This window comes from Mus pahari, chromosome 9 (assembly GCF_900095145.1).
Source record: "Mus pahari chromosome 9, PAHARI_EIJ_v1.1, whole genome shotgun sequence".
NCBI lineage: Eukaryota > Metazoa > Chordata > Mammalia > Rodentia > Muridae > Mus > Mus pahari.
The window spans coordinates 36,051,949-36,064,448 of record NC_034598.1 but is presented as its reverse complement, the minus strand read 5'-3'; the positions used below and the strand labels follow the sequence as shown (position 1 = coordinate 36,064,448).

The 12,500-nt window shown below is 43.9% G+C and overlaps 1 protein-coding gene across 6 annotated transcripts in view; it reads left to right on the top strand.

Moving 5' to 3' along the window:
- The window catches only part of Bicc1 (BicC family RNA binding protein 1), a 232,360-nt gene that overhangs the window by 121,690 nt on the left and 98,170 nt on the right, over window positions 1-12,500 (top strand). For all 6 annotated transcript variants that reach the window (XM_021205081.2, XM_029542243.1, XM_029542246.1 and 3 more), the window contains one exon: window positions 6,979-7,048. In XM_021205081.2, the coding sequence (XP_021060740.1) occupies window positions 6,979-7,048 (70 nt within the window). The remainder of the gene's footprint in view (window positions 1-6,978; window positions 7,049-12,500) is intronic.

Here is a 12,500-nt window from a genome sequence, read left to right as displayed (position 1 = left end):
CAAACAGGTAAAAAATTGCCAACGTAAGTGGTACCATGTCTTCCCACCTAAATCTCTCTTCACTCCCACATAAACTACAGCCCAACAGAGATACATAATTTCATATTTATTAGGTATATTTATAGTAAAGAAAACGAAAACATTAGCTCCTGGGGGATGGAATCTTAACCATTTATTTATTTTAATTTGCAACCCTGATACTGTTGACTGGGCTCAAACTTATGGCTGACTAGGCCATAGGACCTAGGGAGTAGCTTATCCTGCCATCATCCTGCTAAGTGGCGGTGCTAATAAACTGCCTCTCTCCTCATCTGTCAGAGAACCTTTTACATTTTTTTTCATTGAATAGTGATTAATACAGAGACCTACGACAGGTTAGCTTGCAGAGAAGAAGAGACAGTGGAGTGGAGTGTGTATCTCTCCAGGGGACGTCTACACCACACACCCTTCCCCCAGGGCTCATCCATCAGTGTGGAGGAGGAGGCAGAAAGGCCGTGAGAGGCAGAAGTATTGGCTGTCTGCACTGAGGCAGAATTTGCTGGTCATGGCTGGGCTGTCATTCACATGGACTCATAGTAGCTGTGACTGCATGCACATTATCCATACACGGTCAAGCCAGGCAGTGTCACACTGTCCATGCTGGGGGGGGGGGGCTTGTGGAGTCCCAGCCCTAGCTGAGGAGCTCTTAGGAACTGCAGGTGGGGAAGGGTCGCTCAGTTTCCTCTTTTCTTCAGGGATGCAGCACCTGAAAGGCTACCCAGTAGATGGTCCCATAGATGGTCCTCCACGCACACATAGGCAGCGCTAAGAGGATCCCGAGGGTTTAAATGAGAGAGCACATGAACTTGGGAGGGAGGGAGGGGGTGATGGGAGAGAGGAGAAGGAGGGCTGCACAAAACACACACGGATGTATAAAATTCTCAATCAGTAGAAAAGGAAGGACTGGAGAGATGGCTCAGCGGTTAAGAGCACTGACTACTCTTCCAGAGGTCCTGAGTTCAATTCCCAGCCACCACAACCATCTGCAATAGGAACCTGATACCTTGTTCTGGTGTCTGAAGACAGCTATAGTGTACTCATAGAAAAGTAAAATAAAAAGTGCTCTTTATGAATTAAGAAGGGAAGGCAAGTCGTTTTGTATATTCGCAGCATGCCCCTCCATATTTTAGTTGCTTCCTAGCGAAGGTTGATAGTCTTAGCAATAATATTTTTTGGTATAAATATCCGCTACCCAACAAATGTGATAGTGGCATAATCATTGAGTTGTGACTCGGTTATTCATATTCTGTAAGTCACAAACACAGTAAGTCTAATTAACAGAAACTTAAGAAGTTACTTATGGTCATGTTGCAATTCTGGGTGTCAATCTTTGGACGTCTATGGATGCCTCAGGCCGTATCTACAGCCATCCTGAGATGTGGCCAGTCAGAAAGAGGATGGACTTGGCTGCTTTAGGGGGCCTTTTCAAAATCTCTTCTGTTGTCATAACATAGAAGACTTCTATATGTTATGCAGGAGCTAAAATAAATGTGAAAAAATATCCTTTAAATCTTCGTGGTGTGCTGGCCAGGATGTTGTGTACTCGTGATCCCAGGAGCCTACAACTTGAGGGACTGAGGCAGAAGGATGGAGAATTTGAAGCTAGCCTGGGCTACATAGTGAAACATTGTCTCAAAAATATAACCTAAGGAATGATTGAAAGTTTACAGAAGACTATTCACAATGTGGTGTTTATTCTTTGAGTTTCGGCTTGAGGAAGATGGAAAATAAACAATATTAAGATTTTAAGAACCTAGCTCTTAGGGGCTCCAGTGATGGCTCAGTTGGTAAAGTGCCTGTCACTCAAGTCTGAGGACCTGGGTTCGAAGCCCCAGCACCCAAGTAGAAGACTGACTATAGTAGCCTACATCTATAACTTCAGTGCCTGTGACAGAAGAAAAGAGCATCCTTGGACTTTATTGGCCAGAAATTCTTCATACACCAATGGATTCGAGGCTCAATGAGAGATCCTGTCTCAAGAAATAAGGCAGAGGGGCCAGCAAGTTATCTTAGCAGGCAGAGGTGCTTGTGGCCAAGTCTGATGACCTGAATTCAGTCCCAGGATACAGATGATAGAAGGAAAGACCTCCAGACACTCACCGCAACGTGTCTGCCACCCTCCTCATCCTATGCACACAAATAAAGGACATGAAAAATAAAAGACGGCGATTGATACATGGCATTTATTAGCTGCTAACTTTTGGCCTCCACATGCAAGTGGTATGTGCATGTGTGCACAGAATCTACTTGAATTCACTTTCAGGTTGTTTTCCCCACTTCGGTGCAGAGAACAGACGTTTTCTTTTTGTCCAAGGTTTTTTTCGGCTTGGTATCCTTCTGCATTCTGTAGCTTAGTTGACACGATGGTATTTATAGTTTTATTTCCATAAGGAAGCAAGAGGCGTTTTTAGGCCACTTCCCAACTTTGAGGTCACTTTTCACCCGGCTGAGGACAACACCCTCCTGGGAGAGGGGTGGTCACAATTAGCCACTTAATCCAATTAGTCCATGGATGGATATCGCACATTGTGGACAGAGCATAGGCTTACATGTGAACCAAGGCCCACAGCAGGTTTCTGGGAAGTGACTTCTAGTAATAGCTAAACGACCTTAGGAAACACACAAGACCCTCTTATTAAAGAGAAGTAGGTGCCTCCACCCACTATAAAGCCCCACAATTTTCTTCCTAGTCCCCATAATTTAAAAGGATACCCCCCCCCTGTTTATAGAAGGTGACATGAAGTCAGCAGTTTGCTCTCTGGGCTTTGGTTGTGTGGCACGTAGCAACGAGAACAGCAGAAGTCACAGAGACAACCACAGAAGAAAACCTAGAACCATTTGTTTTCTTCTGGAAGTCATTTCAGAAATTGTCTATTTTTGCCTCCTGAGATGGAGATGGTTGTTTTCTTCTTGGGGGGCTTCATATGGTGTCTTTCCTTTCCATATCTTCCCGACTTCACCTCTCCCAGCCCCGCTTTGGTCTGTTTCGAAAACCTTTTTGCATAGCTTGCTGCATGAACATCCTTTGAGCTGTTTCTTGTGCTAGAATTAGCTCCATCTCTATGGCTCTTCTGTGCCCCTTGCTTAAGGAGATTGGGCCTCCTGAACCACTAACCCTCCCTCTCCTCCTAGCTGTCCCCCACTCCAACTTAACTGGGATACACCCACCCTGCATCCTTGAAGAGACTGACAAGTTATCCGATTAACTGATACACTCTTGAGGGGAAACTTCTGACTCTGGAAGCAAAATAAGTTGTTCCATCCTGCTCTAGCTTCTTCCCTGGTCATGAGTTATTAATGCCAAAGCGACAGTCCATCACATGAGCTTCCACATCTTGGTCTGTGCCTCATCTTCAAGTCTGTTTGGGGCTTATCCATACATGCAGATGGTAGGAGACCTGATATTTCCTCACAACACAAGTTGAGACTCAAAGCCTCTCTTGTGACGACTAATGCTCTCCCACGTGTCCTTTTGAATCTCCCCTAAGCACTCCTCCTGTATTACAGACTCTGTCTGCATCCCTTTTCAGCTAGCTGATTCCGTAGAGCCGTCAGCATCAGTAAGCATTTACTGGATCAGGATTTCATCAAGTCCTTGTGACTGCTCAAGCAGTAGATACTACAAATAACTTACATAGGTGCTTGCTGTGTGCTTGGACAGTGAGCACAATTCCTATCTTTCAGACTGAACCTGTGAACGGGGAAGGTAAGAGAATACTTGCTTGACATCAGGATAAGAGAGAAGCCAAGTATAGTAATGAGTCAGGGTGATTCTAACTCGGTGACAGAAGGATGGGAGGAATACTTCAGCAGGTGATGGGTGAAGGTTCAGTTGGAGAAGGAGCTGGGACTGGAACATTTTGGAAGAGAGACCAGTAGATTCCCAGATCCTGAAGTGGTGAGGTAGGGAGGGGACATCTACTGGGCAGCTGGAATAGAGGCAGTTGAAAAGGAGAGTATTTTTCATTAATTCATTTATTTTTTGAAAAGGTTTGTTGTGATTATACTTAGGAATATATGTACACACATAGCCATATATAGACATTACAACAGTTAATGAAAAAAAGAGGCCGTGAATTTTTTTATTAGATATTTTCTTTGTTTACATTTCAAATGTTATCCCCTTTCCTGGTTTCCCCTCTGAAACCCCTCCCAACCCCTCTCCCCTCCCCCTGCTCACCAACCCACACACTCCCAATCCTAGTCCTAACATTCCCCTATAATAGGGCATAGAGCCTTCACAGGACCAAGGGCCTCTCCTCCCATTGATGCCTGACAAGGCCATCCTCTGCTACATATGTGACTGGAGCCATGGGTCCCTCCATATATTTTCTTTGATTGGTGGTCTAGTCCCTGGGAGCTCTGGGGGTACTGGTTGGTTCATATTGTTGTTCCTCCTATAGGGCTGCAAATCACTTCAGCTTCTTGGGTCCTTTCTCTAACTCCTCCATTGGGGACCCTGTGCTCAGTCCAATGGTTGGCTGAGAGCATCCACCTCTGTATTTTTCAGGCACTGGTTGAGCTTCTCAGGAGACAGCTATATCAGGCTCCTGTGATCAAGCACTTATTGGCATCCACAATAGTGTCTGGGTTTGGTGACTGTATATAGGATGGATCTCCAGGTGGGGCAGTCTCTGGATGAGGCCATTAATTTTGAAGAGTGCCAGGAGGCATATGTGGGAGGATAGGAGAGAAGAAAGAGAAGGGGAGAAATGATGTAATTATATCATAATCTCAAAACCAAAGAGAAATGTTTTTTTAAAAAAAGACAAAAAGATTGGCTTTTCTGTTAGGTGTATATATGTGCACCTTGTTTGAGCAGTGCCCACAGAGATCAACAGAGGGCATCAAATCCCCTGCAACTGATGTTACAGATGGCTGTGTGCAGCCATGTGGGTGCTGGGAACAGAACTCAGGCCCTCAGTGGGAACCGCAAGTACTCTTAACCACTGAGACATTCTCCCTTTTTAATTTTATTTTTTTAAAAAAATACTCCTGGAGAGAGAGAGAGAGAGAGAGAGAGAGAGAGAGAGAGAGAGAGAGAGAGAGAGANNATATNTNTNTGTGTGTGTGTGTGTGTGTGAGTGAGGCTTGATTGCTATACTCTATAATCCCAGAAGTTGGGAGGCTGAGGCATGGTGACTGGATATTTGAGGCCAGTGTAGGTAAGATCTTGTCTCAAAACAATAAGCAAAAAACAAAAATAACCCTCCAAGAAACAAAACCAACCACCATCCCCCCCCCAAACAAACCCACTTAAACCAAAACAATACCAAACCCCCAAACCAATAACATCGTTAATCAAATGAATGTTGATGTCAACTCAGTTCAGTAGCAAAGGTGAGACAGGCAGGGACCAGGGCTTAGAGGGCGAGGGTGAGGGCGCCCACTTTCTTCTGGATCAGATTATTATATAGACCAAGGAAAGACAGTGGGGGCTTGGTTTTTGTTTTCTTGCTTTCAAGTAGAAATATTTTCCAAGAAAAACAGCCGTGTGGACACTGGGCCAAGTGACCAGTAAGCGCTACAAACAAGTCAGGGGCAGCATACAAGTGATGTTTGACCTCAGCATCAGGGACACTGTGGGGCTCAGGAGCATCTGAGGGCCCACTGGCCCAGTGCACAGCAGGCAACTGTTCCCCGTGCCAGCCAAATGCCGTCATGAATTCCTTGTGCCGAATCCACCAACTTTTCCGGAAAATCAGAGCTCAGAATGGCTATGCCAGGTTCTTGGATCTTCAGATGTTGGCCCAACCCCTAACACCTTGGACGGCAGACAGAACCCATGGGTAGGCTGCCAGCTTAAGCCATCTGCTGAGAGCTGTCGGCTGCTTGAGTGAAGGAGACCTGCGTCAACCATTTACTCTCATGTCTGGTACACAAGCCGGAGAAGGAAAGTCGTGTCAGTTGTGTTCTTAGTGCGTTCAGTTGTTGTCACCATTTGTGTGTTTAATTAACTTTAAATCCATATTAGTAAATAAGTCTCATCTCGCCCTGCTGGGTCTGTCTGCTCTGGGTCTTGCTCTGAGTAATTCTTGACTGTCAGTTGCTGCTGGATCTAGAAGTGGCTTGGTGTGTTCGTTTGGTGCATTTTCTGCTCCTTTTAGTGTGTTGCAGAGTTAGTTTTCTGTTGGTGTTCCCAAGTGAACAGCCCTGTGGAATTGGCAAGCAAGGAAGACTGTTTCGTCTTGGGAGAATCTGATTCCTTTCCGATTGCTTGTTGGCTTCGCTCATGCTGTCATCTGTGGCTTCTGCCTCGTCATTGCCACCTCCACTTTCGATGCCTGCTGCCTGTTCTGTCTCACGTTATGTGCTAGGCTCCCTTCTGCTGGTATTATCTGCATATATGAATGGGTGGAGCGATAGCATAAACACCATCTTGGCCCATGGGAAGGATGACGGGAAATGGAGCATTATGAAGGGATGCTGTGTTTAGAAGCATTTCATCAGTTTTAATGAAATACAAATGGAGAGAGAGGGAGGGAGGAGATGTTTCATTTGGGGGGGATGGAAGGAAGTCTTCATTTAGTATGGTTTAAGTCATCGTTTTGTATTACAAGAGTCATGTCTAGAATATAGATGATGGTCTCGGGTGAATTTTATTCAGTGAAAGTATCTCTGATGGTCCTGACAACAAGGTGGGTTAATTACTTGTCCATGTACTTGGAGGTCTTGTTTCTGTTAAAACTCTGGAATCATGGAGAGAACAACACAGGCTTGGATACTCTCAGTAGATTAAGGGCTTAGGAAAACACAACCCCTCTTCTCCCTCGAGCTTTCAAAAAGATGTTTGCATTGTTTTAAGCTGAGATCATCGTGTTGTATCAACACAAAGCCAGAAACATGAAAATAAGAAATTTTTTTTGAACGTGTGAAAATCTTATCTGTAAATACAAGTTCTTAATTGAGTCAATATTTTTCTCTTGATCCCTGACTCAGATCATGGAGGAGACAAACACGCAGATTGCATGGCCGTCCAAACTGAAGATCGGGGCCAAATCCAAGAAAGGTAAATTTGGGACGGGGAGTAGGTATGTTTGAAAAGCGAGCTTCGGGGATTGCTGGAGCCTCAGTTCTGTTCACCTTTGTCCTCAAGTGCTTGTCAAATAGCCGTATTTGAAGAGGATTTTCATGATTAAAATAAATAGGTGGCTTTGTGGCAGCAGGAAAAAATGTTTTAAAAAATAGTATTAAAATAAAAATGTTACCATAACGGGCTTCACAGTAACCTGTGATCTGAAGGATGTCTGTCAGATCAGCAGCCGTGAAGAATAGCAGTTCTACATGGGGGTCGTAGCCTATGTGTGTCCCTTGTCTAGACTTGATGGAGGCTTTTTTTTTTTTTTCTTTTTGGTTGGTGGTGGTTTTTTTTTTATTCTTTGTTTTTGCTTTTTGTTTGTTTTGTTTTGGGTTTTTTGTTTTGTTTTGTTTTGTCATGGCCTGGATTTATGAGATGTTATATAATGTGCCCTTCTTCCACGTGAATGAGCTGTAGCTTCCTCCTTTCTCAAATGAATCTCTTCCATCTACATGACAGTACTGGATGAACTGCATTTTCGATCAGACACTTCCCTGCCTTAGGTATAGAACTGCCTACCTGTAGATGGTCAGAGATGGGAGGGAACACTGTCTTATTTGTTTTTCCTAGGATTCTATGGTGTTCTCAAATGTGATTTTCCAGTATATGTTTTAAGAGTGTGTATTATATGTACTTATATATTAATATTTATATTATATATTTATATAAATGTAAGTATGTGAATATAATATATAGAAATATAATATATTCTATATGTATACATAGTATATATGTAAGTATATGTATTTTTTCAAATATACTATAGTTTTAGCAATCCTGCTTGTATATATTTAATGAAGAATACAAATTTCTATAGCTATCAGGAGAATAATATGGATGCCACCTAACAGTTCAACATATAGCATTCCTGCAAACTGAGCTGTGTCTTGTGGTCTGCCCTTTTGTCTTGTTGTCTGCCCGTTGTCATCTCGCTGCTGCTCAGTTTGTCATCTTGTGCTACCTTCTGTGACTATATTGCTAAGTGGCATTTTAACACGGCACAGGGTTTCAGTTTCCTTTCATGTTTTAGTATAGATTTCCTTCAGACTCACTTTGTGTTCCCATCTTGTAGAATAGAAATAATATTACAGAGCATTTAGTGTGTTTGTTTGTTTGTGTGTGTGTGTGTGTGTGTGTGTGTGTGTATCTGAGTATACAGACAGGCATGCCTATAGAAACTTCAGTCTTATTAGTTTTTATTTAGCTCATGGTGACAAGGAATTTGGACCACTAGTTTTTTTTTTTTGTTTGCTTGTTTTTTGTTTGTTTTTTTAAGATTTATTTTATGTATGTGAATACACTGTCGTTGTCCTCAGACACAGCAGAAGAGGGCATCGGATCCCATTACAGATGGTTGTGAGCCACTATGTGATTGCTGGGAATTGAACTCCAGACCTCTAGAAGAGAAACCAGTGTTCTTAACCACTGAGCCATCTCTCCAGCCTGGGACCACTAGTTTTAATGTGTGGGAATCAGACAGGTTTCATTTTCACGTGTGGTTCCAAGTCTTTGTGTAAGCTGCGCGTGTGCTCGATGTTCAAGAAGATGCTCAAGAAGATGCTTCTGTCCTGATTCATTGAGTCCCCTTGTCATGTGTCTGGCTGTCTTGTTCTGAATGTGCAATAGAAGAAACCGGTGCCTCACCTGTCTTCTGTTTATTTGACTGTTTAAAAAAAAAAAAAATCCCTGGTTAACTAAGTGGGTAAATTGAAACTTAAGCATACCCTGGGGCCCCATTCCCTGTTGTTGAGTGTTTTTACTTAAGAAATGGAATTAACTGCATTTCTGGCTTAATAAGAACAAAATTGAACCAGTCCCCAGTGGAAACCCTGAAGAAATATGAATGTTAGCATAGTTTGGGATGATTCCAAATGTCCCATTCTTGTAGCCATGGTTGATCTTTCCGTCCATTTTCATGAGAGACTGTTGATAAATTTGGTATTGGTATTATTGTTGTTGTTGTGGTTGCGGTGGCGGTGGCGGTGGCGGTTGTGGTTGTTGAAAATGTGGCTTGGACTTTCAGAGAGCTAGGGACTGTGGGGATGAGCAGGATCGTGTCATGGTTTCGGAGTGGCTTCTGTCACTGACACCCTTGGCTCTTTGGGGTGCTCAGCTGTGCCACACATCCTGGCGATGTATCGCGCTTCGCAGATAGAACAGCTTCAGCGGTGAGTCCAAGAGCATTTGGGTCAGTTGTCACCTGATTGGCCTCTGCAGGCTCAGGTCTAGCCCACTTCATTTGACATTGCGTTATTGAAGAAGTACTCTGATGGTACGTAATGCCACACAAGGAGAGGAACGTGCCAGAAGAGGTCGTGGAAGAGAGAAAGAGTCAGAGGTGCGCCTCGGAGGGAGTTGCTGATCTGTTGGCTCGATTACTGTTTTTATTTGCCGATAGATCCTTTCCTGGCTTAACATCCTCCCAACCCCCTTCTTGATATAGAACGGAATATACATATACATCCCTGTCCTTTTAAGATGGTTTAATTTTGAGATGAAGTTCCACTCTATTCTGTAGCTAATAAAATTAAACAGCAGGAGGGGTTTGGGAAGGGAGTTTGTTTGTTCATCTGGTGGGCTGTTGCCTTCTGTCCCTGTGTGTTGAGAGAGAGAGAGAGAGAGAGAGAGAGAGAGAGAGAGAGAGAGCGCTGTTCATTTTCAAGCCTTCCCTCATTCCCAGCCCTCGTTATGAAAGAGATTAAAGTATCCTGGGCCCGTGCTATGTACTAGATGATTTATTAAATCTAAGCCTCACGGTGGTGTGAAGGTCAGAGATGTGGAGATACCCTGGGCCGTGCTGAGGGACGACCCCACTATGGGTTTGTTTCGTCTGCTTTTCCAGTGCTCTGCCTAAATATTTGTGTCCACACAAACATTTCTTTTTTTTTTCACAGCCCCCTCTCTTCCTGGCTGCCTCCTCCTCCATGTTACGGGAGTCCAGTTTTGTGTTTTCCAAATTTAGCTCCCAGTAGCTCTCTTCAAACCTTATCTTTTAAGCCCTCGTGTTTGCTTTATCAGAAGGGCTGCCCGGGTGCCTGTGCAGCCCGCCTTGGCACAGGCGTTGGTGGTTACTGCCTGGCACACAGGCAGAAAGCCAGAGCCTGAGTTTACTTCAGTTAGAAAAAATTAGATTCTTCTCTAGAAAGTTCTCAATAGTTCTGAGGTGGTGACCCAGGCAGAGGCGGGCTGGGGATTTGTATATTGACATGTTCCTATGGTGGTTGTTAAAGGGTCGGAGAGTTTGGGAAATGAAAATTCACCACCTCAGAGAGAAGTATGATTGGAGTCAGGTACCAGGGGTAGGGGCAGCCACAGCTGATGACAAGAGAAGCCCACCCTCAAGCACCATATGCTGTCTGTCCTGGCGTCCTAAGAGCCGCACTACGGCAGAAGATACTTCTGTCAATCTTCATGGTCAGGAGACATTTGCAGTGAAGATAACCCAGAGCTCTCTGCGTGTTTCTTGCACTCTGAGCAAAAGAACATCTGGTGTTTGTCTTCTCCTCCCCCCCCCCATCTTCTCATTCTTCTTCCTCCTCCTTCTTCCTTTCCCCTCTGAGCAAATGCTTGGTAGAACAGAGTAAGAAATACATCAGCCAAGTTATTTTCTTCATGATATTTTATAGAAGTGCACACAGACAGGCAGAACACACTCTGTGCCCGTGTATTTGTGTGTGTTTGCCTGCATGTACATATGTGTGCACCCATGTGCACTCACATGCATGCACGCGTGTAGACGGAGGAATAACGAATCTTTATAGCTATTCTCCAGAGTGTTTGGGTTATTGGAAGGCAGGAGGTTCATTTAAGACAGAAGGAATTGAGAATTTAAGATTCCAGCAACAGGCCTCTGCATCTGTGACTCCAGGATTCTCTTCAGGGGAGTTACAACTAAGACAAATAAATACTTCATGTTTCTTCTCTCCTCTATGAATTTATTTTGTGTGGGAGCATATAAAACTGGAGCTCTTGAAGCCAAGGAGTTTACATAGAAAAAGCTTGAGGTCTGTGCTAGCGAAACCGGTATTTAAGGATTAAAGTGTTTAAAACTATAAAGTTTTACTAACCTGGAATAACTTCAGGCAGTCTTTTCAGTCTCTGAGTGTGCTTTTCTGAGCTAGGGCCTATTTTAAGTTAAGGAAACTTCATTAAAATATGAATAGCATTTTGAACAAGTTTGCTTTTCCAAATGGAATTCTGGCTAGATCGGCCCTAACACAGAGATAAAAGTGGTTAGTAATGAGAACTTATCACACGGGGACGACTGTACTGCATACTCAAATTGGATGGCTCTGCCTCTTAAATTAGGTAAATATTTTTCTTACAGTCTTCTCTTTGCTTTTAATGGGTTCATCAATCTCTTTGTAGACTAGTGAAGGTAAATGGGGGTCAATATTAAAGTTTTTGCGTACAATTCCAAGTAACTCTGGGGTCAGCATTGATGGAACTTCATTCCAGAGTTAGACAAAGTGACAGGCACTAGTCTCTCCAGGGGTCACTTCAGTCACAGTTTACAATTGGATGCCCCACAGGACCAGCAAGGACACTAGGCATTCTCTGGATTGCTGGGTGCGTGTCCTGGCTTGGAAGTGAATAGAATCACATCTGGCTCTTCTTTTCCTCCCAAGAGAAACACGAGCATCGCCAACATTTCCCTGAGATTTTATTATTTTTGGTTGCATCCTCTAAGAGCAAATGGGTATCTGACAGGTCGTCTTCACATGAGGAAAAGCCACACACTCGTTACTGTTTCCTGGGGAGAGCATCTAAGGGGATGTATATGGCTGGCCAGCTAGTGCTTCAGGGTTCAGAGGAAAGAGAAACATGGCCCCGTATGGGGGAACCAAAGTGTTCCCATCAGTGAGTGTGTCTCTTGCTTGGGTGTCAAAAAGTTGTAACATTGCCAGGATGAGTTAGGAAAGATTTCGAGGACACTATTTGATGAAACTTTTCGCCCCATCTGTCACTGGGTGTATGCACATGTATATTATTAGATTATAATGTTGTGTGTGTGCACATATGTATTATTAGATTATAACGTTGCGTATGCATGTGACAAGGAAAAGCTGTAGGCTTGGTTGGGATTTCATTCTCTAGAGGTCAAGAACACGCAGGTTGAGTTCTAGCACATAGTCAGGCCTCATTGTTTTGCTTCTGTTGCATAGTGAGCCCTCAGCTCACATTTGATCATGCTGACACAGGGACCCCTGATGTACATGAGACTTGAACCATGGTTTAGAATGGTGCCTTTTCTGTTTGAGTGGCAGCCAATGTTCTCAGTAGCTTTGGTGAATAATCTCTCTCTCCCTGGGTCTCCCTCTATCTCTCAATCTTTCTCCCCTTTCCCTCCTCCTCCTCCTCCTCCTCCTCCTCCTCCTCCTCC